Raw genomic sequence first — 27,232 nt, 5'->3', positions numbered from 1 at the left:
CGGCTGCATAACTGGTTGCTTGTACACACTGCCAGATGCATAGTCATATCTGCATGATATATCCATATGATTTGCTGCAGGGACGACCCGAGGTGTCTGAACGACATTGTTTGACCATATCTGCTGTATACACCTGCCAACGTACTAGCGATTATCTTTCCTCACATAGGCCCTCATTCCAAGTTAAATGAAAAAAATCTTAAATATAAGCGCTCAGTGTAGTTTCATAAAACAAAAATACTTAATGTCCATATGCATATATATGAAATAGTCCAATTCCCAGATGACTCCTCCTGTTGTGATGCAAAGACGGTCAAATCTTCAACTCCATGAGACGTTTCAAGATGATATACAATAAAAACAAAAGTAAAAAAAAAATAGTGTAATAAGTCTTTAAATGTTATAAATGATGTATGCAGCTGGCAAAGACAAGGTTTTCTATGGAGATAGATGGCATACCCCACTCACAATGGATATAACGATATAATCCGCATATAAAGCAGGGCCGTCTTTTCGTATGGGCTCAATGGGCTCTTGCCCAAGGGCCCCAAGAGTATAAGGGCCCTAGGCTGATAGCTGAGAGTACCCTCTTTCCAGGGGTACCAGATTTTTGAAAATCGGCCCTAGGGAACCAGAGATATCGGACTTCAAAGCAGTAGTCCCCATCCAAGCCTGTTAATTGCTCTTCCCAGCCAGATATCTCTGGTTCTGTATGACTTAGAGTTTTTCTGAGGGTACATTTCAAAATCTGTGACTCTCCACTTTCGGTGGACACTGGCAGCTTGTCTCTACTATGCCGAGAACCAGAGATATCAGCCTTCAAGCAGCAGGTCCCTGCTCCAGCTCCACATGCCTAATATGCAGTTTTATATATTTGTTGGTGGATTGCTCTGGTTCCTGAACTATGATACCCAAGTCCCAGTACCTCCTAACAGGTGGGACTCTCTAGTGTTTTTTATCCCATTCAAAGCTAAGGAACTTGAGATATCTGCAGTCAAGTAAGCTGTTTCTCACCAGAAAATGCTGAAAATTAAGCCCACTCCACTATCTACCCCTCCCATATGTATTAAACACCCCATACCACCCTATAAGTCATGTACCGGGGCCCCTTCATTCAGCCCAATGCCTCCTTCTACAGTTTAGTGTTCTCCCTCCCGCCCCATCTGTTCAGTAAAGGAGTAATTAGCATAAATTGCTCCAGGTCCTACATGCTGTGCGGAAGATAGAACACCCCCTACCACCGCTGATAGCACCCCTCACCCCTACCGCTGGAGGATGAGTAGGGGCCCCAGTGTATTTCTGTGCCCAAGGGCCCACACTGCTGTTAAGATGGCCCTGATATAAAGGTATCTTTAACTCTGATGTATATATCAGACGTGATATAGGATGCGTACCATTACTCACTCGGAGAAAGACGTCGATCCTCACGTAGCGGTTTCTTTGAGCTGCTCCAAGGATGATAATAGAAGTGGTATTATGAATAAAAACACTATTTTAAAATTGTACAAAGGCAGGGGACCTGACATGCAATAACTCAGGGGCTGACAGTGAAACTGGTGTGGCCGTCGGCCGAAAACGGCACTGACCAGCTAGATGTAATACCACAATTCCAGCCTCAAGAGAAAAGATAATGCAGGAACCACCTGTCAGCACTCTTCAAACGCGTTACTCCCCTTATTGGGGCTTTTTCAAAGATCCTTTTTCCGACGGCCACACCAGTTGTTTCACTGTCCGCCCCTGAGTTATTGCATGTCAGGTCCCCTGCCTGTGAACAATTTTAAAATAGTGTTTTTATTCATAATACCACTTCTATTATCATCCTTGGAGCAGCTCATAAAGAAACCGCTATGTGAGGATCGACGTCTTTCTCTGAGTGGGTAATAGTACGCATCCTATATCACGTCTGATATATACATTAGAGTTAAAGATACCTTTATATGCGGAAACTCGTTATATCCATTGTGAGTGGGGTATGCCATCTATCTCCATAGAAAACCTTGTCTTTGCCAGCTGCATACATCATTTATAACCTTTAAAGACTATGGGGTATATTTACTAAGCTCCCGATTTTGACAGAGATGGTGTTTTTTCTTCAAAGTGTCATCTCGGGAATTTACTAAACTCAAATCACGGCAGTGATGAGGGCATTCGTATTTTTGATGAAGTCCAAGAAAAAAATTACGAATGAATACACCACCGGTCAAATACGCCTGTTATTTGCTAGAACTCTGTAATTTACTAAAATTTGTATTTCACAAACACTGCCGGCAATAGCCAAACACTGCCGTGAATAAATACAAATCGTAAAAAAAAAGCCGTTTTCAAATAGGCCTGCTTTTTTTTTTTTTTACGGTGTTCTGATAGGCATGCACGGATCCGTGAGATCCGTGCATGTTTATCAGTGGTAAGGGGTGGGAAAGTGTTAAAAAAACAAATGCGTGGGGTCCCCCCTCCTAAGCAAAATCAGCCTCGGGCTCTTTGAGCCAGTCCTGGTTGAAAAAATATGAGGAAAAAAATGACTGGGGTTCCCCCATATTTAATCAACCTGCACCGGGCTCTGCGCCTGGTCCTGGTGCAAAAAAATGGGGGACAAAAAGCGTAGGGGTCCCCCGTATTTTTTGAACCAGCACCGGGCTCCACTAGCCAGGTACATAATGCCAGAGCCGGGGGACACTTTTGTATTGTGGTCCTGGCGGCCCTGGCATAACATCCCCAACTAGTCACTCCTGGCCGGGGTACCCTGGAGCCACCCAAGGGCCAGGGGGGTGAAGCCCGAGGCTGCCCCCCCCCCCCCCCCCCCATCCAAGGGCGGCGGATGATAGCCAAGTGTAAAAAATCAGAATATTATTTTTAGTAGCAGTACTACAAGTCCCAGCAAGCCTCCCCCGCAAGCTGGTACTTGGAGAACCACAAGTACCAGCATGCGGTGGAAAACCGGGCCCGCTGGTAGTAGTAGTAGTAGTAGTAGTAGTAGTAGTAGTAGTAGTAGTAGTAGTAGTAGTAGTAGTAGTAGTAGTAGTAGTAGTAGTAGTAGTAGTAGTACTAAAAAAAATACCCAACAAAAAACAGGACACACACCGTGACAGTAAAAGTTTATTACATACATGCACACCTCCATACATATACCTATGTTCACACGAGGCTCGGTCCTCTTCTCCAAGTAGAATCCTCGGGGTACCTGTGGAAAAAATTATACTCGCATAATCCAGTGTATCTTCTGTTCTTTGTATAATCCACGTACTTGGCAAAAAAACAAACCGGAAACCCGACCACGCACTGAAAGGGGTCCCATGTTTACACATGGGACCCCTTTCCCCGACTGCCAGGACCCCCCCTGACTCCTGTCAAAGAGGGTCCCTTCAGCCAATCAGGGAGCGCCACGTCGTGGCACTCTCCTGATTGGCTGTGCGCTCCTGTAATGTCAGTGAGGCTGCACACGGCAGATATACAATGTTGCGCCTATGCGCTCCATTGTATCCAATGGTGGGAACTTTGCGGTCAGCAGTTGACCGAAAGTAACCTCACCACTGACCGCAAAGTTCCCATCATTGGATACAATGGAGCACATAGGCGCAAGCCGTGTGCAGCCTCACTGACACTACAGGAGCGCACAGCCAATCAGGAGAGTGCCACGACGTGGCGCTCCCTGATTGGCTGAAGGGACCCTCTTTGACAGGAGTCAGGGGGCGTCCTGGCAGTCGGGGAAAGGGGTCCCATGTGTAAACATGGGACCCCTTTAAGTGCGTGGTCGGGTTTCCGGTTTGTTTTTTTGCCAAGTACGTGGATTATACAAAGAACAGAAGATACACTGGATTATGTGAGTATAATTTTTTCCACAGGTACCCCGAGGATTCTACATGGAGAAGAGGACCGAGCCTCGTGTGAACATAGGTATGTATGGAGGTGTGCATGTATGTAATAAACTTTTACTGTCACTGTGTGTGTCCTGTTTTTTGTTGGGTATTTTTTTAGTAGTAGTACTACAGGTACCAGCGGGCCCCGGTTTTCCACCGCATGCTGGTACTTGTGGTTCTCCAAGTACCAGCTTGCGGGGGAGGCTTGCTGGGACTTGTAGTACTGCTACTAAAAACAATATTCTGATTTTTTTACACTTGGCTATAATCCCCCCATCCGCCGCCCTTGGATGGGGGGGGACAGCCTCGGGCTTCACCCCTGGCCCTTGGGTGGCTGGAGGGGGGAGACCCCTTGATTTAAGGGGTTCCCACTCCTCGGTACTCCGGCTAGGGGTGACTAGTTGGGGATGTAATGCCAGGGCCGCCAGGACCACAATAAATGTCCCCCGGCTCTGGCATTATGTACCTGGCTAGTGGAGCCCGGTGCTGGTTCAAAAAATACAGGGGACCTCTACGCTTTTTGTCCCCCGTATTTTTAGGACCAGGCGCAGAGCCCGGTGCTGGTTGATTAAATATGGGGGAACCCCAGACATTTTTTTCCTCATATTTTTTCAACCAGGACCAGCTCAAAGAGCCCGAGGCTGGTTTTGCTTAGGAGGGGGGACCCCACGCAATTTTTTTTTTTCGACTTTAAACTATTTTTACTTTTTTAAAGATGCACAATGAAACCCTGCACGGATCTCACAGATCTGGCCGAGTTTCATTGTTTTAATGTCGGCAGTGTTTTACTATTCACTCCCGTAAAAAACACTGCCAAAAAATACGAATGACATCTGAAAACCCGAAAATGTAAAATACGACAGCTTAGTAAATGAGTCGTAATAAATTCAAAAAGTTGCAAAATTACACATTCGATGTCATTCGTGTTTGAACTTTAATCTCATTCTGAAAAATACGAATTTTAGTAAATATCCCCCTATATTTTTTTCACTTTTGTTTTTATTGTATATCATCTTGAAACGTCTCATGGAGTTGAAGATTTGACAGTCTTTGCATCACAACAGGAGGAGTCATCAGGGAATTGGACTATTTCATATGTATGCATATGGATATTAAGTACTCTTGTTTTATGAAACTACACTGAGCGCTTATATTTGAGTATTTTTTCATTTGTCTGTTGTATCTGAGTGTAAAGTGGCCCTCACTTGCTCAAATAGCTGCATAAGTGAGATTGTGCCTTGGGTCCCTGATTATATATTTTGGTCCTCATTTAGAGTTGATCGCACCGAGCAACTTTTTGCTGCTGGTGCGATCAACTAATCCCCGCCTATGGGGGTGTTTATTTTAGCATAGCAGGGCTGCGTTCACTTGTGCAGCCCTGCTATGCTAAAAAAGTTTCACACAAGATTAGCCCTAGACCTACTTTCCCTGTGTGACTGCTCCAACGATGAAGGTCTCGGTTTTGACGTCTGACATCCACCCTCCGTTCACCTGGACATGCCTGTGTTTTTCTTACCACTCTCCGAAAACGGCTGGAAATGAGTGTACGTCCAGGAATGCCTCCCACCTGTCTATCTTCTTGCAATCACATTTGGCACTGGCGTCATTGCCTGGCAACTATTGTCTCCAGGCAATGACGCGCATGCGCTGCGCATTTCTGACCCGATTGCACCACAGCGAAGAACCGCTGCGTGCGAACGGGTCAGAATGACCCCCATAGTGTGTACGCAGCCTAACTAAACAAAACACCAAATCGGCATTCTTCTGTCAGTTAGCTGAAAGCCAAGGATAACCGAATTAGGCTTTTGGCTAGCCTAGTCATAGGTAGAATAACATTGCTTTGTATGTAGGTCTTGTCGAGAATTTGTATCCCTTGGTAATCTGAGCTGACGTGTCATTTAATGGTTCCATGTGCTTGTTTCAGCAATCTCCCTTGGTGCCACGTTCCATGCGTCCACCATTTCCATTTACACCTCCACCAAGAGCGCATCCCCCGTTCAATCCAAATCAGGTGAGGGCCGTCTTGTTTCACCTGTGGGCTGTGACACTGCCTTCATCATAGGTTGTGTAGGTGTTTAGTACAACTGGCTGCGTTAAACCCCACAGACTTTTCCTGTGATTAATTCCATATACATGGCAGAATGGGAACTGGATTTTTTTTTTTTTTTACAATAACTGTGGGGAGGGGGTGGTGTGGGTTGAAGTAGAGATGAGGTGAGTGGACACCTGGCATTGCCAGGCACCCCACAGACCACTCTGTACTAGTATACTACTCTGTGTATGGCATCTGGCGAGCTGGCTGGATTTCTAGCATGTTCTCCTGACTTCTGCAGTCTTTCAATGACTATATTCTCTCCGCAGTCTCCAGGATTTATGTCCCAGGCTCCGTTCAGGCCAATGTCTCCCAATATAAGTACCCCTACACGACCAATGACCCCCAAGATGGTCAGGATGCACTTTGGGCCGATGTCTCCCAATCTATCTCCTTTCTTTAGCCCAGCGGGTAACGACTTCCAGAGGTTCAAGTAAGTTTTATGTCCATCACATGGCTTATGTGGCGTGACTGCAGAAAGGGGTAAATGGCTAGCTGCTTGTGGTGCCTTGAATATGCCTTGTTGTGAAGGCCATTTTAGATTAGGGGAGATGTATGAAACTTCCTGAAGAGAAGAAGTTCTGAAGATGACGATAGCAACCAATCCCTAGTACGTTCTATAAAATGGCTAAACCTGATTTGGTTTGCAATGGATAAATTCTCTACCTAACCACTATCTATCATACACTGTTCAGGCACAAAGAAAAGCCAAGCTGAAGGGCAGCAACATCTGAATGTAGTTGAGTGATTCTGATGCAGATTCCATTGTAGCACGTGCTGGCAGCCACTAAGATGGTGGCCAACGGAGCAATGGCTGCCAGCGCTTGCACTTCAGCTCAAACCTGACCTCCTACGGGGGAGCGTGCAGCAGAGTGGAAAAAAAACAACAAATGAATTGCATCCCCACTATCTACAGTCTTTTTAGACAGGAGAACGGGCATGCAAACAATTGAGTATTGCCCATTATGTCCTTACATTAAGAGACTTCTCTGTTAGTGCCGTGGTTCTCAGTCCTCCGGACCCCGCTCAGTTTGTTTTCCTGGTCACCTGCGTATTTTAAAATACTACAGCTGGTGATACACAATGCAACTGCCGGGGGTCCTGGAAAACGTGACTGTTTGGGACAGTTTTTGAGCCATTGCTCTAAGCTTACGTTATAAGCCGTGTCACTTTAGTCAGGAGACTCTACATAGAAAACTTACTAGTTATCTTTGTTATACACGTTGTAGCTGGATTTTGTGTTCACCTTGCAGAGTTCCAGGCCATGTTACCCAGCTGCATCCCCAACATCGACGGATTCTTAGTCAGCGACAACGCGTACAGAGGTGAGTCTGATGGTCTGAGCTTCTAATGTAATGGTGAGGAAGGGGGATCAGTCTTTGATGCCTAAGGTTCTAGGTTTTCTGGGAACCTGCAGATGTTGGGAAGGAGAGATGCTTCGGTTTTTGTATGTGGTGTTTTTTTGTTGTTGTAATTTTTAAGGTGTGTTTTTTTGTTTTTTTAAATTTGTAACTTTCCAATGGAGCAGGAACACAATGCATGGTAATTGGTATAAAAGTAACGTTATTTTTATGACCTGCCATCACTAGCATACTGGTAGTGTCTGGCTCCTTAAATGCATCTTTGTTGTCAACACAAGATAAATGCAGCTGAAACATTTGCCTTTTATTTGCATAACATGCCAGCACATACAGAAGAATAATGAGGCATTAAACGTTTTTTTTTTTTTTTTTTTTATAGTAAACTATTATACATTTAAAAATATATATAAACCCTTTATATTAAATGTCTGCCATATGAGATGTCTCTATGAAGAATTAAACTGTATCCTTTGCTCCCACGCTAGCACCACCCGCAAGCCTTGGGACAGTAGACCGGATCCGCACGCAAGCTTGATGTCTCAGAAGGAAAAGGAATGGGTGATCAAACTGCAGATGATTCAGTTACAAAGTGAAAACCCCCATTTAGATGACTGTTACTACCAGGTACATTGGGGTGATCTCTCCAATCCTACTACACAAAGCTGATGATGTATGAGAGTCTGGTCTGGGGAGTACCTTTTTTTTTTTTTAACTTTTTTTTTTTATTGAAGCAATATATGTGAAACATACAACTTTTTTCAAGTAGGGCATGACGAATGTCATAGATGAATATAGAAAAATTACATACAGAGGTATAATTGAGTCATACATAGAAAGCTAAAGTCCAGAACAATAGTAAAATACCAATTGGATATAGCTTAGCATGGATATCTCTGGATTCTTCACTTTAAATTCCGTCCGTGTAGACCCGAATGTACATAAATCGGAATGACAAAGAGGAATATAACCTTGACATAAAGACAATACCCAAAACTAAAATGATAAAATAAAAATAAAATGTCCCATGGCTCGCCAATACCAAGCAGATCTACAGCACAAATGTTGGATCTCCTGCAATCATCCTAGTAATATACCATTCCGTATTGGACAAGGAGTTATGAATCTGAAATCTAGCGGCTGCGGATAAGGTTACAACGTAACTTTCCCATACCTCAAAAAATCTTTATACTTTACGGTCTTTCTCCATTAAAACTCCTACCCACTCCATTCTGAATAAATAAAACAATTTGGCTTTAAATAATGACAGTGAAGGTGGTTTTCGAGTAATCCACACTTGTGGAATAGCCTTCCTGGCTGCTATGCTTACTGCCTTTGGTAAGACGCGGTTCAGTTGAGAAAATTAATAAATACCAAAAAGCGCCCACTCTGGAGTTAATCCCAAATGATTCACTAAATTGTCCACTGAGAAATTCCTTATCTCAATCCAGAACTTCCTGATCATAGGGAAAGCCCACAGACGGTGTTAGAGATCCGCTTGGGGAGTACCACATTTCCAACAAGTATGTGTATCTGCCAAGTCCTATCAAATATGTTGTACGAGGTGACAAATGCTTCCTATGCGGAATATTCAAAGACCTTTCTTTGTATCTAGAAAGAAATGGTCGACTCGCTTTTACATGAGCAGTTAGTAAATCCTCTTTCTATCTCGGAAAGACAATCCTTCCAAGCCCTTAAACCCCCCTGTCCTGAACTATTCTACGGAAGAGTCCAAAAATGACCATACGCACTTGAAATTGCCTTCCAAATCCTAGGATCTTGCTGTAACATCCCATCCACCGGGTTGTCCCAACCTACTGGGGAGAAATATCGGACAGTGGGGGCAACATAGTGTTGGGCTAAAAGAGGCCACAGGATAGGTCAACAAAACTGAATATTAACTAGTGGCCTCCTGGAACGTGAGCGGTCTCCTCCCCTGTATATCCACCAAATGGCTAATATCAGAAACACCCCCCAGATGCCAAATAGTATATGGGTGGCATGCTCTTCCCTCCTGGAAGTCCTGGATTGGCTATAAATGGCAGGAATATTTATTTATAGGCATTCACATTATGTTTATGCCATATTTCCATCCATAACTCTATATTCCACAATAAAGGATTACTTTTTAAGCTCTTCAGGCACCTCCTGAGTATGCAGCTGTAGAAAAGTAACCAGATCTCCCCAGGGGAGTCTCTAGAGAGGAGGGCACTTGTGTGCAGACTGTGTGGGCCCCCTCCTCTCCCATAGCCATTGCGCCGCTGCTAGCGCTCTGAGCACTGTAGACTGAGACAGTGCCAGAGTCTACAGCACATGCGCAGGACTCCAAAAAATGGGCGCCACGCCATTCTTTACGAGTCCTGCGCATGCGCTGTAGACTCTGGCACTGTGCCAGAGTTTCTAGTGGTCGGTGCGCTAGCAGTGGTGTGACTGCTACGGGGGAGAGGAGGGGCCCACACATAGTCGGCGATTGATTCCGGAAAGGCAAGTATAGGAGAAATGGGTGCGGTGTGTTCCTCCCCGGGGCTTGGGGGCCCATGTGCACCGCACACTCTGCAGCCATTTTAGAAATGCCAATGGATCTCCCCCTTGCAGGAATTCCCTTTCTAAATATGTGTTCATATAGTTATTTCCATTGCGTATCCAGTCATGTAGATAGTGCAGCTTGGGAGTACCAAAGGACATTTGGACATTTGATTCCTCCATTCCAAGACGCCTGTTGCAACTTAATCAAACCTATACGTGGTCTCTTTCCTTGCCAAATACATTTTTGAAAGATACAATGAAGGCGCTGAATATCTTTTGGTGCAAGCATGTGGCATGGCTTGGATAAAGTACTTCAGGCGGAGGAATGATATAATTTTAAACAAGCTTGCCCTCCCCATATAAGATAATGTCTAAAATTTCCAGGTTTCAAATTCTGCCCCAATTTTTTGTTTAACTGGTAAAATTCAACGTTTATAGACACTCTGGTCGTCTTGATATTTGTATCCCCAAGTAAACTAATCCGAACTCCACTGTGGTGGAAGTCCCTCCACCCCATCCCTCAAAAAAGCGCCTCTCCCCAGCCGAAGTGCCACCGATTTTTACCAATTGAAGTTGAAACCAGAAATGTTTCCAAACACCTGTAACACATTGAATAGGAGTCAAAGATGTCGCCAGATCCGATATATAAACTAATAAATTGTCAGCAAATGCCGTAAGTTTAATTCTCTGCATTCCACACGAATACTTTGAAATTGAGGATCATCTAGCAATAAACGATGGAGCGGATCTATGGCCAAATTAAATAGCAGGGGGGATAAGGGGCAGCCCTGTGTTGTGCCATGATGCATAATAATGGGGTCACTACTAAAGCCATTAATTAGCAGTGGAAGGGGAAGCGTACAAATAACAAATGATATTGATAAAATCATGGTGTCAGTTTCTACGTTGTAAGACCTTAAAAAGATGTGGCCAAAGTACTGTATCAAAGGCCTTGGTAGTATAGTATCCAGACTCGAGTGTGTTTTTAGATTGGGGCATATGGGCAGAGGCGATTAATGCTGCAATAACAGCCCAAATTCCCTTGACCGAATGTGTCTTGCAAACAAAGCCAAGTTGATGGTTAGTTTAAAATTTTGGGAAGAATTGCTGTAGCCTTTCAGCTAGAATCTTAGTAAATAATTTTATATCGGCGTTTAATAACTTTATGGGTCTGTAGGATGCCACCAATTGTGGGTCTTGCATGGGTTTAGGAATTAAGATAGTGTGAGCTGTTGTGAAATGATGGCATGGGGTATGATGTTGTAAAATATTAAATAATTCAAGCAGAGTCGGTACTATGAGGCTGAAGAATTGTATAAAACTCATTGGAAAGGCCATCCGGTCCCGGGGATTTATGTAGCTGGAGTTTAGACATGGCCGAAACCAGCTCCTCTTCTGTAATAGTACCCATCAACATGTCAGCTTGTGTTACAGGAGGCAAAGTTGACTCTGGTAAAAAATAAATCATATACTTCTGCATCGAAAGGGAGGTCTGAATACAATTTAGTAAAATAGGACTCAAAGTTTTTCGCTATTGAAGGGGAATCTGTAAGGAGCTGTCCAGGGTCTGGATTTTTAAAAGCCGTTACAAATTTACGGGCTTTTTTTTTTTCCTAGCCATGTTTGCTAACAATCGACCAGCTTTGTTCCCCCATTGATACTTATGAGAGGAAAATACCAAATCGCGCTTTGCTTGCACTAACAAATGATCATTTAGCAGTTGTTTGGCTTGCAAATATAATTGTAATGACTCATCAGTCTGCGAGTTTAGATGTTCCAACGCAGACGCCAACTCGTGCAAAGCAGTACAGGTCTCGAGTGTTCTTTTTCAGTCTATGAACATATTTAATAATTTGGCCCCTAAGGACAGTCTTTGCTGCACCCCATAGTTTGTCGATCCCAATCTAGATTATCGTCTAAATAATTGGCCCAATTAGCTATCAAAAATTTACAGAAATCCATCTGTTATAGAGAGAGCTCGGAAATCTCCAATGTCTGGTACCCCCATCCCCGAGTGAACAGTCCTTTCCAATATCAATGACACTGGGGCGTGGTCCGATATGATATGAATATCGGCATGTTTGACCTGCGTGACTAAAGAATCAGCAGTTAGAATCAAATCAATCCTGGACCAGGATTGATGTACCCCAGAAAAAAAGTAAACGTTCTATCAGAAGGGTTGAGGAGATGGCAAATATTGGTAAGCTGAAGGGAGGTTCTTAAAGTTTGATTCTGCGTACAGAAAGGGGACCAAGGAGCACATGGCACTGGACGTTTATCGAACATGGGATCAACAACCGTATTCCAATCCCCCCCCCCCCATTATTATCTGGAATTTTTCATGTAACGGCTTAGTATTTAATTCCTGGAGAGAATCATCAGTCCCAACATTTGGTGCATAAACGTTTACCAATGTGTATTTGGTACCCCAGATGGCTATATCAATAATTAACTACTCTCTGTATCCACTACGGAGTCCAAAATGTCATATTGTAAATTTTTGCTAAATAGAACCGCTACCCCCCGTTTTTTTTTTTTTCCGTATAATCTGCTGAAATACAATTATCTAACCAAGGTGCGTGAACAGTCAAATTGCCCCCCGATATCTGAGTTTTCTGGAGGAAAATAATTTGAGGCTTGAATCTTTTTATAGGTGTTTCAACTCTATTACGTTTTGACTGGGCAGTTAAGACTGCCCACATTCCAGGAGATTACATTAAAAAATATGTATCCATCGGGGAGGCAACTATATTCGGATCAGTCATGGGTCTATTAACCTATACCCACATGCGGGTGGTAACCCAGATTGAACAGTACTGCACAAAGCAGCCCCCTTCCGTCCCAGTGAGTGGACAGGGTCAACCAAATCCTCCTGCTACCAAAGAGCCCAACAGCAGCGTGGGCAGGAGAAACACTGCACGGACAAAACAAAAAAATAAACTAAAAAAGTACATATTGCTTCACATGCTTATTTTCAATTTTCCCAACCCATAATATAAACACAAGTGTTAAACAGACCAGTAGCACCTGTGAGGAACACATCTGTAATTGTTACAACATTAACATCAAAGCTGAGTAGCTCTTATTGAGACCTGTGGTCTCCTTCAGTGAAAAATTACCCAACTCGGGGAATAAAGTATGTATTACGAGTGAAGCCATCATTGGTGTGAGGGACTTTCAGGATTTAGCATACAAGTAACATGGGATTTGGCCACATTGGGATCCATAAAATTTAAGGTACAACCATTGTCACGGATGCTTAATTTAGCCGGGTACATCAACGCAAATCTTGTATTCTCATGGAGCAACTTGCAAACGTCAAAGAGCTCTCTCCGCTTCTGTGCCACAGAAGCAGAGAAATCCTGAAAAAACAATATGCTTGCCGTTCACTACTAATTGTGGAAATTTGCAATAGGAGCGCAGGATATGCTCCTTCATGCGGAAATCTATAAATTTTGCTATAACTGGTCTGTCTCGCATAACTGTCCAGGCGAACGGGACCAATCCTGTGTGCCCTTTCAATGTGTATCAAGAAGGAGGAGTTTGTAATTTCCAGAGCCAAACACGGGTCATTTGTTATAAACATCTGACAATTGGCCGTCCTTAATTGTTTCAGGAACACCCACAAATCGTAAATTCTATCTTCTATCCCCATTTTTAAGATAATCTATCTTGGCTTGTAGAGCCTTGACCGATTTTAATCTTGTGTCAGATGAACGCTTCAGCGTTCATCTATCTGTGATCCTCCACATCACTAACCTTTTGTTCTACCGTATTAATCCTTGAGGTATTATGGTCTATTTTTGCTAGAGTTGAATCAAGTGTTTGCACTTGTTCCAGTCTATTGTCAATCAAAGGGATATTCTCAAGCTTCTTGTCAATTTGGGGCATTAAAAGTCGTAAGTTCCTGGGCCATATGCAGTAAAGAAGTCTGGCCAGGTAGAGTCTGTGTTCTGAGGCTGTTCTTAGAAATTGTCTACAGCCGGGGGAGAGGGGTTGGATTTCCCCGTTGTATTGTTTTTACTCATTCTTCACTGAGGATTGGGAAGATTTAGCCGCTGTAGCTTTATGGCCATATTTGTCCATCCCCCCCGGTCTTTCGACCGCTAAAAATATGGAATGGAACGTTAATGACCTTTTTATGTCACCACACCATATTATGGGAAAGTAGAATACCTCAAGTTTTAATCCGAGTTGGAAGAGATGTCAAACTACTCAGCAAGGAAATTTTTAAATCACATTATGCAGGTAAGAACATCTTTCAAATATTCCACCGACTAACTGCTAGGTAGAGATAATGGTTGTGAGAAATATCAAAATATTGAATTGAATACTATCTGAGACCTAGGATATGTTAGAATTGTTCAGCAATAAATCCTCAATTCACGTTATATGTGTATATATAACAGCAAATCACAATCCTTTCACCAACTAAACACTGGATGGCAGTATCACCTATAAAACACTTGCAGCTTCTAAGCAGGGATATTATAACCAGGTGAATTTGGTTATATTATAGGTAAGTAATACTTGGCATTCACCAAACCTGAGAAGTATGGACAAACAAGCTTCTGTAATAGCCAGTACTTTTGCACTGTTGAATACCTGCAAATATCATGCAGATTATATTAAAACATTGAAGCTGTCTCGATGAAACATAAAAAAAATAAAAGAGAAAATGGTTGAGGGAACAAAAAGGATTCTAGTTCCCAAAAGCACCGTTCATAGACTGAGGTAGATTTAAGTAGTGAAGGCAAGGTATAGAAGGGGCAATTAGAAAGACGCTAGGAGGGGAATGGATCCAGACAAAGGGAGAAAAGATAGGTAGTCATGAAAGGGTGTTAGTAGGCAATAAATAGGTTGGAGAGACCTAAACAATATTAGTACCAGTCGAGGCGTTGGGAGGTTATTGAGGCTATTCAAATGTCTGTATAGCGTCGGCTAGCAGGCTCTTTAATTGGCTAGTGCCAGCCAAAAGCAGTTCTGCAGCCGGTTCAGTTTTATTCGTGTAGTCCAGCTCTGCACATAGCAAGCCGGACGCACTTCTGTTGTAGCAGCAGCCACACACCCAGTCAAGATGGCAGCGGCCGCACCGCCTAACCTCAAGCGGCTGGTATCAGGACTCCTGGCCTGTTCCAGGGGGACACAGGTAGAGCCGCTGCACAGATCCCGCCAAGCTGCCCAAGTCAACTCCAGCGGAGGGAGCTGGATTGGCCCCAGAACCCACCTCGCCAAGAGACTCTGCTTTCCGACAGCCGCATGGGGAGTACCACAGCCAGCATGGGAGTTCCCGACAGGCACCCTGTGGAAGTGCACTTCACGAGTACCGGGAGACCAACAGCCATGAGGATCCGCACCAAGCCACCCAGCCCCAGGATGATGTCTCACGGTTCAGCGCAGCACACTTGGCCGGTTGTAAGCAATAAATTCAGCAAGAGCTGCAGCAATCTGACGAGTCTTGATAATTAGGACTGCACTGTGTTCAGATTCCCGCCAGTCAAAACTCCGGCGTTCATGCAGGCCGTTGAGATGATGGCCCGACTCCGGGGGTGTATCAGTTTGCGCTCTCACCCTATAAGGGTATCGTCTGACCCCTTACGATGTGGGGAGTAAGGAGAAGGGTCCCACAGATTATTCTGTGTTGTGTAGCAGAAGGATGCATGTGGATTCCAGGCTTGTCAGACGGAGCTCATCTAAAAAGCATCCATACTGGATGGGCCGCCCACCGGAAGTAAGAGGAAACGCCTTTTTGCTTTTCTGTATCGAAGAATAATTTCAGGTTCTGTATGAAATACTAGTAACTGTCACTTCATGGGGGACAGTTATACTTTCCATAAAGCCACTTTACAAAAAATGCTCTGACATTATTCATGAAGTGTGGTCTAGTGAGATTAATTTGTCTGATCATTTTACAAAGTGTGAAGACTACAGTAAAAAAAACTCCAGAGACAAGAATCCCAAAGCATCAAAGCTGAAATCAGAATGTGTTCATAAAATAAACTGCTGGTGTTTTTATGTGGTGGGTTTTTTTTTTTTTAAACCCTACAATTTAATGAATTTTATACTTTAGAGCTACTATGAGAAGCTAGAAAGTCGAATGGCTGAAGAGGAGCTTTTCGGGGACCGCAAGAAGAAAGAACCCACTAAACTGGTTACCCCTTACATCCAGAAGGCAGAGACCTATGAATCTGGTATATAGAATGTTGTGGGGTGTGTGTGTGTTTTTTTTTTTTTTTTTAATTGTACATAAATTTAATACAAGAGTGTATTTGAAGTTCCATTGAACACTCTACGGGAAATGGGCAAATGGAGGAATCTATGTAGGAAGCTAAGTGGAGCTGGAAAACATGACTAACAAAACTATATCCTAATATAAAAATTAAATAAAAAAATTGGGGTATACTTCCATAGTGGGAGAGAAATCCTTGCCTCTGAAATCTGGGTGGGAGCACAGTGGGTCGATGTAGAATGATAAATGGGTTCGAAGGACAAATCTGGTATCTTTCTCAATGAAAACTGCGTTTGGTAAAGACTACTCTCCCTATACTGAACTGAAGTCCCTTATGTCAGTGGTAAACTGCTGTGCACCTGCTATTAATCCATGTGGTGGCCTAACATGACCATGGAGTGTTTTCATACTTAAAAAAAAAAAAAAAAAAAAAAAAAAAAGCTGGGCTTTGCTGGACAGTTGCACCTGATGCAACGGTGTCACAGAAGAGTGATATCCTGTAGTCTGGCTCACCAGTCTGGTTGAGTGTTAACAGGATCGCCCACAACCTGCTCTAGGCTCCCCCCTGTCTCCCAGGCAGTGCCGCAGAAGCAGAGATGGAATAATCATTAGGAACACCTACCCCCTGCCGCTAACTTGATTCGGTATCATTCCATTTACAAATCTGCTAGTTTGTTTAAAAAAAAAAAAAAAAAAAAAAATTATATATATATATATATATATATATATATATATATATATATATATATATATATATATATATATATATATATATATATATACATACACTAGGTGCTTCATCGTGCCCTACGGGTGCTCTTCACACCGTCGCAAGGGGCTATGCCCCCTTAACCCTTGCATGCCTTTCTGGGGTTCAATATTTGTATTATATGGAGTATTGCCTGCATTCCTTTGTTAGTGGTTAAATATTGCACAATGAAAGGGCGTGCGATGGTGAAGGAGGCGCAGCCCCTTGCGACAGCGTGAACAGCACCTGCAGGGCACGATGTACAGAATGTAGCGGGTGTGGGGGGGGGGACAGCGGATGGGGGAGGGTGTCTGTAGATGCTGGGGGGGGGGGGGGGCCCGGATGGGGAAGGGTCGGGAGGTGCTGCGGGTGGGGGCTGCAGATGGGGGAGGGGTCCAGAGGCACTGTAGGTGGGGGAGTGGCAGCGGTGCCACGGGTGGGAGAGGAGCAGGTGCGGGGATGTTGCGGATGGGTGAAGGGTTCCGTAGGTGCTGTGGGATGGGAAGGGGTGGGGTAGGGGGTCCGGAGGCGCCGTGGGTAGGGGAGGGGCAGGTACGGGTGGTGCGGCGGATGGGGAAGGGGGTCCGGAGGCGCTGCAGGTGGTGGAGGGGCAGGTGCGGGGGTGCCATGGGTGGGGGAGGGGTGGGACCGCAGATAGAGGAGGGTGTCTGCAGATGCTGCGGGTGAAGGGGGGCAGGTGTGGGGGGAGACGTATATGGGGGGTGGATGGTGGAGGGGGTCTGGAGGTGCTGTGGGTGGTGGAGGGGCGGAGGAGTGGGAGCCACGGGTTGTGTAGGGGGTCTGGAGGCACAGCGTGTGGGGGAGGGGTGGAGTGCTGTATGTGGTGGAGGGGAAGGTGCGGAGGTGTGGTGCATTGAGGAGGGGTCTGGAGGCGCTGCGGGGCCAGGATAGGGGTAACAGGGCCAGCATAAGGGTGACGGGGCAAGGCCAGGGGTGACAGGGACAAGACAGTACACAGGGCACGGGAGAGATTGGTATTAGGGACAGAACAGTGGTGACGGACAGATGTGTCTTACCGGGGTCACTGCTGCTGTTCCACTCCAACCTGTTGGGATGTGCTGCTGGTGGAGACTTGGTATGGCTGAATCTCTCAGGCTGGAGTCCTGCTTCCTCTGCCCATCAGCATCCCTCCCCCCCCCTCCTCAGTCACACACCGCAGACCTCGCGCAGCTGCCGGGCACTGTGGTAAGGGGAGACTGGGAGTGACTGGTTAGCCCCCAGGAGACTCTGCGACTGGAGGGAGGAGGGGGTCATAGCATGCACATGGCGCGGACCTCGCGGCTGCTGGGCACTGTGTGGTAAGGGCAGACTGGGAGTGACTGGTTAGCCCCCAGGAGACTCTGCGACTGGAGGGAGTCATAGCATGCACACGGCGCGGACTTCGCGGCTGCTGGGCACTGTGTGGTAAGGGGAGACTGGGAGTGACTGATTAGCTCCCAGGAGACGCTGCGGCTGTAGGGAGGAGGGGGTCGGAGCCTGCAAGCAGCTCGGACTTCTGCAGCGCTACCCGCTGGCTAAAGTGTGTGAAGGAGCTGGGCGCACCTCACTGCGGGCGGCAGCGCTGCAGCTAGCGGTGGGGTTGCCGGGGCTGGAGATAACAGAGGCAGTACGGAACCTGCACAGCAGCAGGTGCCCCACAAAACTGCAGCTAAGAAGCGTGGAGTGTGCTAGAAAGTGACGCTCCTCCGCGCCAGTAAGACCCTGCTGAGTATGCTGATGTGGGGGGTCAAGCACACAGTGAGCCGGTGCCTGTCTGTCTGTATGGCATACCCCCTCACACACCATACCTCCCAACTGTCCCGATTTTCGCGGGACAGTCCCGTTTTTTGGGGACTGTCCCGCTGTCCCACCCGCGGGCCGCAGTGTCCCGCGGTGGGGGGGGGGGGGGGCAGTTGGGAGGCTCCTGCACGCGCTGCTCTGCTTAGCAGAGCAGCGATGAATAGACGCTGTGCGCATGCGCACAGCGTCTATTCAGTGCAGACAGAGGGAGAGAGGGCATGCCAGCAGCTCACGGAGCGCTGGGCATGCCCCCTCAATGACTAAATCGGGGGCGTGGCTCGCGATTGCGGGTCCTCCCGCGAGGCCACGCCCCCTTTCCCATAGGCCACGCCCCTTTTTCGGGAGCAAATGAGTCACTAAGTCACAGATCTGGGCTATTATATAGTGTGTATGTATGTGTATATATGTATGTGTATATATGTATGTGTGTGTATATGTATATGTATATGTATATATATATATATATATATATATATATATATATATATATATATATATATATAATATATATATATATTATAAAAAAAAAATTATTTTAAATAAATGGTTTTAAGATTTATATATTTGTCAAACGAATAATCATTGTAATCTTATGTGCTCCCCCTCCTACACCGACCCAGTGGTTCACATTGAAGGTTCACTGGGACAAGTTGCAGTTTCCACCTGTTACAGTCCCAGAAGAGCCATTGACGCCATCTCCTATGTCCTGCCGGATGAAGTAAGTACATGCACAGCAATCTCCTGTTATGTTCAGTTTGGGGGCCTGGCTACAAGTATGTCGCTTTGTACATGGCGTTTGGTATCCATGAATATTCCAATCTTCCTCATAACTACAGTGCTGCCTTGTCTCCCTCCTGACCAGAGCATGGCACGCAACAAACGCTGGTATTGGAGTAATATACACATTAAAACAGTGTGTTTAAATCTTTAGGCCTGAAATGTGGTTTTAATTCTTTGCATTAAGAAAACTACCTACATTAAGCATCTGCAGGCTTTGTGGTAGCTAACGTATCACCTACCTAAAGCACTAGGGGAACGCAAGACCACTTCTGTAAATGTGTATATAAATGTCTGGTCCATATAAAGACTAATGACATGCGATATCAAGCCATTACTGTAGACTAGTGTGAAATCTATACTCTGAAACTGGTGAGGGGCACTTTTCTGTGTTAACTTCTGCAACTATCGTTTTCTACGCTTTGAAATTTTAGATGACCTGATTCTTTCCTAAACCATCTTTATAATGGAATATCTGCATGTTCTGCTCTATAGTGACGGTCTCCTTTATTCTTCCCAGGATATAAAGGCTCTTGGCTACCAGAAGTTGAGGGTGCTGAAACACATTGAGAAGGTTGGAAACTGTTCCCATACTACGTGTATTGTAGGGTGACCCTCCCTAGAGTAGTCTGATGTTGAAGCTCCTTAGTGGGATGTATCATCTTAAGGATACCCCCTTGTGTCTTGCTATATCATTGTTGGGCTGTATTGGGCCTCTCCATGCAGCAGCCTCTTCGGTCTGTGCAAAGTTCCTGCACCACCACTAGTTTGGTTATAGTTATACCATTGCGCAAAATGGCTTCTTTTTCATGGTTTATTTCCTAATGGGCGATTAAACCAGTTACTTGGCTGAAGCCAGGGCCGGATTAAGCCTTGGAGGGGTGGGGGGGGGGGGGGGGGAGGAGGAGAGGGGCCTGGGGGGGGGAAGGGAGGAGGAGAGAGGAGAGGGGATACCTCCCAACATGACCCATTGCAGGAAGGACAAAAAGCTCTGCTCCTGGACTACTTTAATATTTGGTGTCACCTGTGTTGAAATACTTAATGGATATGAACGGTATTTTAAGACACGAGGAGATGCTGGGATCCCTGGGTCACTAACAGGTGTCCTCCCCCCCCCCCTTCTCCCCAACCTCTGCTCTGGTCGAGAAGCTCCATCGGTAGGTCATGAAACTTAATATTCCAGTGTCTTTGCCTGCACTGCATATGGTCCTTCGCGCATTCTTGCTGCCTGGTTTTGCTGCTACACAAGAGGGGGAGCTTGTGCTCTGGCCGTGGGCTCACTGACAGAAGCCCGGGGTACAGTATCTGGCTTATCCCTTAATCTGGCTATAGTGCCTTTGCCAACTATTGGGATCTGCAAAGAATCCACACTCACTACCTACCCAGACCTAGGAGGTTATGTCCAGGAGGAACATTTCTGCTTTGTAGACTGTAAATGGCTACGCATAAGCTGCATTTATATGGTCTGCACTGTGTAAAGATGCTGCTGCTCCCTGAACGCTGCCTTTGCCTCCAGAAGTTCCACGACTGACTCCAATACATATTTCTATAGCATCCATAAGGGATATTGGGTTAATCTAGTACGGTGGGGTATAGACTGGGTCCAAAGGTGCTGGTGCACTTTAAATTTCTTCAACTGGGAAACAAAAGAAAATCCTATATTTGCACAAAGCCTTTTATGTTGGTGGGATTGTTGCTGAAGACCTGCCAGTGGTGAGACGAGCTGGCTCATGCTGAAGCCATTTAAAAAGTAATGCACAATCTTCTCCTTTTGGTTGACCATATGTAGTGTTCCTGTATTTCAGCTGTTTGTAATGTTGCTGGAGGTTGAAGAGTTGGAGAAGAAAATGCTTCATATTCCTGAAGAGCAGAACATTCGCTTCCAGCAGAAGCAAAGCTACAAAGTGCAAAGGATCTATGAGGCGATGAAGATTGGGGCTAGCAGATATGACGAGTAGGTGCTGGGTGGGACTTTTATTCAACCTTCTACAGAGGACAAGTGTAGGTGTTGCTAACTGCAACCAATCATTGTAGCTATTGTCAATTAAGTACGTTCTATAAAAAGGCTACATGGTTGCTATGGGAAACGCCTCTACTCTTCTGCTTTAGAATGTTTGATACATTTCCCCCTTTAAAACTGCAAAAACTGACTTGCTTTAATAGGCACATTGCATTCTCCACATGAACAAATGCCATGTTGGTCTTTTCATTCAAGTCCCACAGCACTTTAATGTGTAGTTAAATGAGAATATTCCATCTTTTGGAATAGTCTATTGTATTAAAGGCACCATTTTTTCCTTTCCTGCGGTCCTTGGGAATCTGCTCTCCCTTTTTGTTCCCTCCCACTCTTCCTTCGTAGAGGAAGGAGGGGTATAGAACTAGATGTTTGGGGAAGTACAGTAATTTAACCTGCAGGATCAGAAGGTGGTATTTCTTGGCACGGTAAGGAGAGGCTGTTATACCAAAGAACAGATGAGTTTTCTTAGGCATTCCTTTCAGTGCTTGAGCTACAAGTAATAACCCTTTCCGAAGTAACCAGCAACACTGGATGGGATTCTGTGGATTTATTGACTAAGTAAATTTGAACTGCTCCATTGTCTTTCAGGGAATCTGAGAATGAGTTTCTCAAGCTCCTGCTAGTTGGGAAAGGCAAAAAATTAACAGCCCGGCTCCTGCCGTTTCTGCACAGCGAGCAAGCGGCGGAAATCCTCCTGACTGTGGTTCAGCATCTGCCTTTCCTTATAAAAAACGACAGCACTGAAAAGGTAAACTGGAGCGAGAGTGTTAGATTGCCTGATGGGTGAAAACTGTCTTAATGATTTACTTGCAGTCTCTTCCAGTTCTCTATGGACCACTGACCTCCATAATTAATGCACTTCCCTTCACGGAGTTGATCAGAGTCATTCAAGAACTCACCACGCCATCGCCAGAAAGCCCTAATTTGCCTCTGTCACTGGCGTTTCAAAATCAGGTAAGTTTGCGATAACGAGGCACCCCAATCCTTATAACTGGTGTGGTATAATAGATGGACACCACATGTTAGACAGTCAAAAGGTAGACATAAAAAAGGTAGACACCGTTTTTTTTGTCTCTTTCTCTAGCATCCATAAGGGATGTTGGGGAGATTTAGTATCAGTGGCGTAACTACTGCCCCTGCAGCCCTCGCGGTGGCTTGGGGGCGAGGGGCTGCGGGGGCGCCACTGATTTACAGCAGACTGACATGCGGACGAGCGTCCGCATGTCAGTCTGCTGTCTCCTTCCCTCCGCCGCTTGTTGGAGGGACACGGACGGCACAGCTCGCCTCTCCTGTGTCCCTCCTGCATCATCTCCAGCGGCCGCAGGTCTAATAGGGGGAAGTGCCGTCCGTGAGCTCTAATTGGCTCACGAACCGGCACTTCCCCCTATTAGACCCGCGGCCGCCGGAGATGATGCAGCAGGAGGGACACAGGAGAGGCGAGCTGTGCCCTCCGTGTCCCTCCAAAAAGCAGCAGCGGCGCGGGGGGGGGGGGGAATATCTGGCACTGGGGGGGAATATCTGGCACTGACTGGGGGCATATATGGCACTGGGGGGGAATATCTGGCACTGGGGCATATATGGCACTGGGGGGGGAATATCTGGCACTGGGGGGGAATATCTGGCACTGGGGCATATATGGCACTGGGGGGGAATATCTGGCACTGGGGCATATATGGCACTGGGGGGGGAATATCTGGCACTGGGGCATATATGGCACTGGGGGGGAATATCTGGCACTGGGGGCATATATGGCACTGGGGGGGAATATCTGGCACTGGGGCATATATGGCACTGGGGGGGGGGGAATATCTGGCACTGGGGCATATATGGCACTGGGGGGGGGGAATATCTGGCACTGGGGCATATATGGCACTGGGGGGGGGAATATCTGGCACTGGGGGGGAATATCTGGCACTGGGGGCATATCTGGCACTGGGGGGGAATATCTGGCACTGGGGGGGGGAATATATGGCTCTGGGGGCATATGTGGCACTGGGGGGGTATATGTGTACCTGGCACATGGGGGGGGGGGGCTATATTTGGCACTGGGGCATGTGAGTACCTGGCACCGTGGGGGAATATCTGGCACTGGGGACATATGTGGCACTGGGAGCACAGCCCTAGCAACAAGGACTACCTCCTAGCAACGAGCATGACACCCAGTGCATGAAACACCTGGCAACGAGCATGACACCCAGTGCATGAAACTCCTGGCAACGAGCATGACACCCTGAGCATGAAAACCCCTGGCACCGTGCATGGAACCAAGAGCATGAAACCCCTGGCAACGAGCATGACACCCAGTGCATGAAACCCCTGACAACGAGCAGGTAATCGAAAATTAATTAGATGCCTTACTGTAGGACTTAATGTGTAATGGGCATTACGGTGTGTGGCATAATGTATCACGGACATTGCAGTGTGTGTCATAATGTGTCACAGGCATTACGGTGTATGGTATACTATATCGCGGGCATTGTGATATGTGGTATAATGTCTCAGGGTCATTGCAGTGTGTGGCATAATGTATCACGGACATTGCGGTGTGTGTCATAATGTGTCAGGCATTACGGTGTGTGGTATACTATATCACGGGCATTGTGGTATGTGGTATAATGTCTCAGGGTCATTGCAGTGTGGCATAATACATAACTGGCATTGCGGTGTGTGGCATAGGGTATAACGGGCAGGGCATTGCGGTATGTGTCACAGGCATTACGGTGTATGGTATACTATATCACGGGCATTGTGGTATAATGTCTCGGTCATTGCAGTGTGTGGCATAATGTGTCACAGGCACACCCCTTTTTTGCCGCAAACATATTTATCCCTTTCTTGCTCCCAATTATGGAGCATGAGTGAGGGGGGGGGGGGCGCCGAAGAATTTTTTGGCTTGGGGGAGAAAAATTTCTAGTTACGCCACTGTTTAGTATGATGGGGTATAGACAGTCCAAAGGAGCCAGTGCACTTTAAATTTATTCACTGGGTGTGCTGGCTCCTCCCCTTGATGGCCCCTCCCACAGGCAGTTTAGAAAAAAGTGCCCTCAGGAGAGGATGCACATCTCTGCAGCTCCAGAGTTTTCTTCAGTTTATTTTAAATCCCTCATTTTCGGTATGCTGTTTGGGCAACAGCATACCTGCACCGTGGGAGTTGGGGGGGAGGGGGGGGGCGGCTGTCACCAGCCTTGCGAGGTGTCAGCTGTTTCCACGCTGCAGGACCACCGTCCTGAGGTTTTTTTTTTAGCAGGGCACTGCGCCTTAGCTGTCGCAATCGCTGCATGCCGCACACCCCTAACAGATGCCTGAAGGTGACGACAGTGGTGGGTACAAACCGGGGGCCCAACTAGGGAGGTCCCCCTGATCATGGTGTGGCAGAACGTGTACACAGAACGGGATCCTTCTGGTGGGGACCCGCTAGAGCCCCCCTGTGTAAACTGGCTAGCAGTGGCTTAAACTAGCACTTGTGTGATGGTTTTAAGCACTTTAGGAGACATTGCCAGTATAAAAAAAAATCTGTAGCTCCGGCCCCATGGGGGGGACGGAGTTACCTCAGAGCGGGACCAGCAGCATTTTGGCGCCTTCCTCTGCTTACTGCAGCATCAGCAGGCTCACACAGCTCCTCCTGACACTCAAGACACGCTGGAAAACTGGTACAGGGTGTAGCAAAGGGGGGAGAGCCGCTATTATACACAATCTGTGTTCTATACAGGACAGAAATCATAGGTGTTTCACTGATGTACTGTAATAAGCTGACAGCCTCACTGGAGCCATATAGCTGGGGTGTGCTGGTCTTCTCTTTCTATGTCTCCCTCTCACATACAGTAAGTGCAGGCTTGAAAAGTATTACTGTCTGTGTGTCATTGTGATTTACTGCGAACATGGGTAAACACAAACTATGCAGTGTATGCCACACCAGATTCTCTCTCCCTTAGCCGATCCTGTTTCATGTGAACAATGCAGCCAATCTTCACAACTCTGTGAGGGCTGGGGGAGAGGGCCCTTAAGAATATGATGTCTATGTCCTCACAACTCACTGCTAATCGGAAAACTTGACTACTGCAACAGCCTGTTGCAGACTTAGCTGCCAGGGCATATGTTACACAGCGTCCCCCCCCCCCCCCCCCCCCCCCCCCCCCCTCACTCAGGCCCACAAATGCATTGTTTACCTTCTCTACTCTAATTCAGATGAGGATATACAGGAGCATGGGGAGGACTTGTATCTAATTAGTGGGGATTCCACTTCTGCTCAGGGTATTGAACCCCTCATTCTGGCTATACGAGACATGCTAAAACTCCCTCTAGAGGATGCAGCATCACAGCAGTTGTTTTTCTTTACACAGAACAAGCCTAATGTCACTTTCCCTGATTCTGCAGAGTTAGATTACCTAATTTAAGTTAGCCTGATAAAATCCAGACCAAAAATACCAAGTGTCAAAGATTTTTGCACACTTTCCCATTTGCTCCTGAGGGTAGGAAATTCTGGGAAAACCCCCTGGGGGTTGATGTATCAGTTTCTCAACTGTCAAAGGCGGTGCTGCCTGCCCCAGGCTCCTTTATTTTTCTGTCCCTAGGGTCCTTTATGGTAGAGAGTACACTGAAGTCTATCTACACAGCAGTGGGTGAATCGCAAAGGCTGGTCATAGCGGGTTGCTGAATGACCCATGCCATTCACATGTGGGCTTCTCAAATTCAGGAGGGCCTCTCCGGGGATGTGCCTCTGGTCACCACTACCGTGACTCTCATGAAGCACATTCAGGACACTGCACGTGTCCTGTGTGACTCCATTAAGGAGATGGGCAGTAATAATGCTAGGACTTCTGCCATGGCAGTGTCGGTGCGCAGGGCCTTGTGGTTATGTCACTGGATAGCGGACACAGAGTCCAAGCGCAGTGCGGAGACTCTCCCCTTTTCTGGGGAATGGATCTTTGAGGTTGAGTTGGATACATGGGTTTCCAAAGTTACTTCTGGGAAATCCACGTTTCTCCCCTCTGGGTCCCCGTCGGCTAGGTGTTCTTACCCGGGGCCATCTGTTAAGTCCTTTCGGTTTAACAGATTTCGATATAGGGCCAGAGGTGCCTCCAATGCGGCTAGGGGCACCAGAGGTAAGACGAGAAGACCTGTAAACACCGGTTCTCAGGAACAGAGCACCAGTTCTGCTTCCTTTAAGTCCTCAGCATGACTGTGCCCACCCACCCCAAGGGGATCTCTAAATGGGAGCTCGACTGTGTCACTTCAGCCGCATCTGGGAAAACTCCTTCCAGGATACCTGGGTACGAGACCTCATTTCTCAGGGCTACAAGCTGGAGTTCGGTGCTCCTCCCCGATGATTTTTCAAATCAAGCTTGCCAGCTTTGGGGGATGTGCAGGTTATGTTGCAACCGGCCATCCGAAGGTTGGTCCAGTTCCACGTCATTGTTCCAGTACCAATACAACAACGGGGAAAGGCTTATTACTCCAACCTGTTCGTGGTACCAAAGCTGGACGGTTTGGTAAGGCCTGTATTGAATCATCTAAAGTCCTTGAACCCTTCTCTCGGGGTTTTCAAGATCAGAATGGAATCCTTAAGAGCAGTGATTGCGAGCCTGGAAGAACAGGAATTAATGGATATCAAGGACGCCTTCCTTCATATTACAATTTGGCCACCTCATCAGGCTTATCTGAGATTTGCCCTACTGGACAATCACTACCAGTTCCAGGCACTACTCTTTGGCCTGTTAACAGCTCCAAGGGTATTCACAAAGGTGATGGTGGAGATGATGCTCCAGCTTCGGGTCTAGGGGGTCCATGTTGTCCCTTAACTGGACGATCTCCTGATAAAAGAAAAAGATCCA

At 46.4% G+C, this 27,232-nt stretch overlaps 1 protein-coding gene across 5 annotated transcripts in view; it reads left to right on the top strand.

Moving 5' to 3' along the window:
- The window catches only part of PATL2 (PAT1 homolog 2), a 130,750-nt gene that overhangs the window by 91,322 nt on the left and 12,196 nt on the right, over window positions 1-27,232 (top strand). For all 5 annotated transcript variants that reach the window (XM_063956480.1, XM_063956479.1, XM_063956481.1 and 2 more), the window contains exons 8-17: window positions 5,779-5,865; window positions 6,216-6,379; window positions 7,200-7,271; window positions 7,793-7,931; window positions 15,901-16,021; window positions 19,228-19,325; window positions 19,905-19,958; window positions 21,190-21,338; window positions 21,990-22,149; window positions 22,215-22,355. In XM_063956480.1, the coding sequence (XP_063812550.1) occupies window positions 5,779-5,865; window positions 6,216-6,379; window positions 7,200-7,271; window positions 7,793-7,931; window positions 15,901-16,021; window positions 19,228-19,325; window positions 19,905-19,958; window positions 21,190-21,338; window positions 21,990-22,149; window positions 22,215-22,355 (1,185 nt within the window). The remainder of the gene's footprint in view (window positions 1-5,778; window positions 5,866-6,215; window positions 6,380-7,199; window positions 7,272-7,792; window positions 7,932-15,900; window positions 16,022-19,227; window positions 19,326-19,904; window positions 19,959-21,189; window positions 21,339-21,989; window positions 22,150-22,214; window positions 22,356-27,232) is intronic.

The sequence above is a fragment of the Pseudophryne corroboree genome, chromosome 2 (assembly GCF_028390025.1).
Source record: "Pseudophryne corroboree isolate aPseCor3 chromosome 2, aPseCor3.hap2, whole genome shotgun sequence".
Lineage (NCBI taxonomy): Eukaryota > Metazoa > Chordata > Amphibia > Anura > Myobatrachidae > Pseudophryne > Pseudophryne corroboree.
Note: the sequence above shows the minus strand (reverse complement) of the source record. Positions and strands in the feature narration are given on the sequence as shown.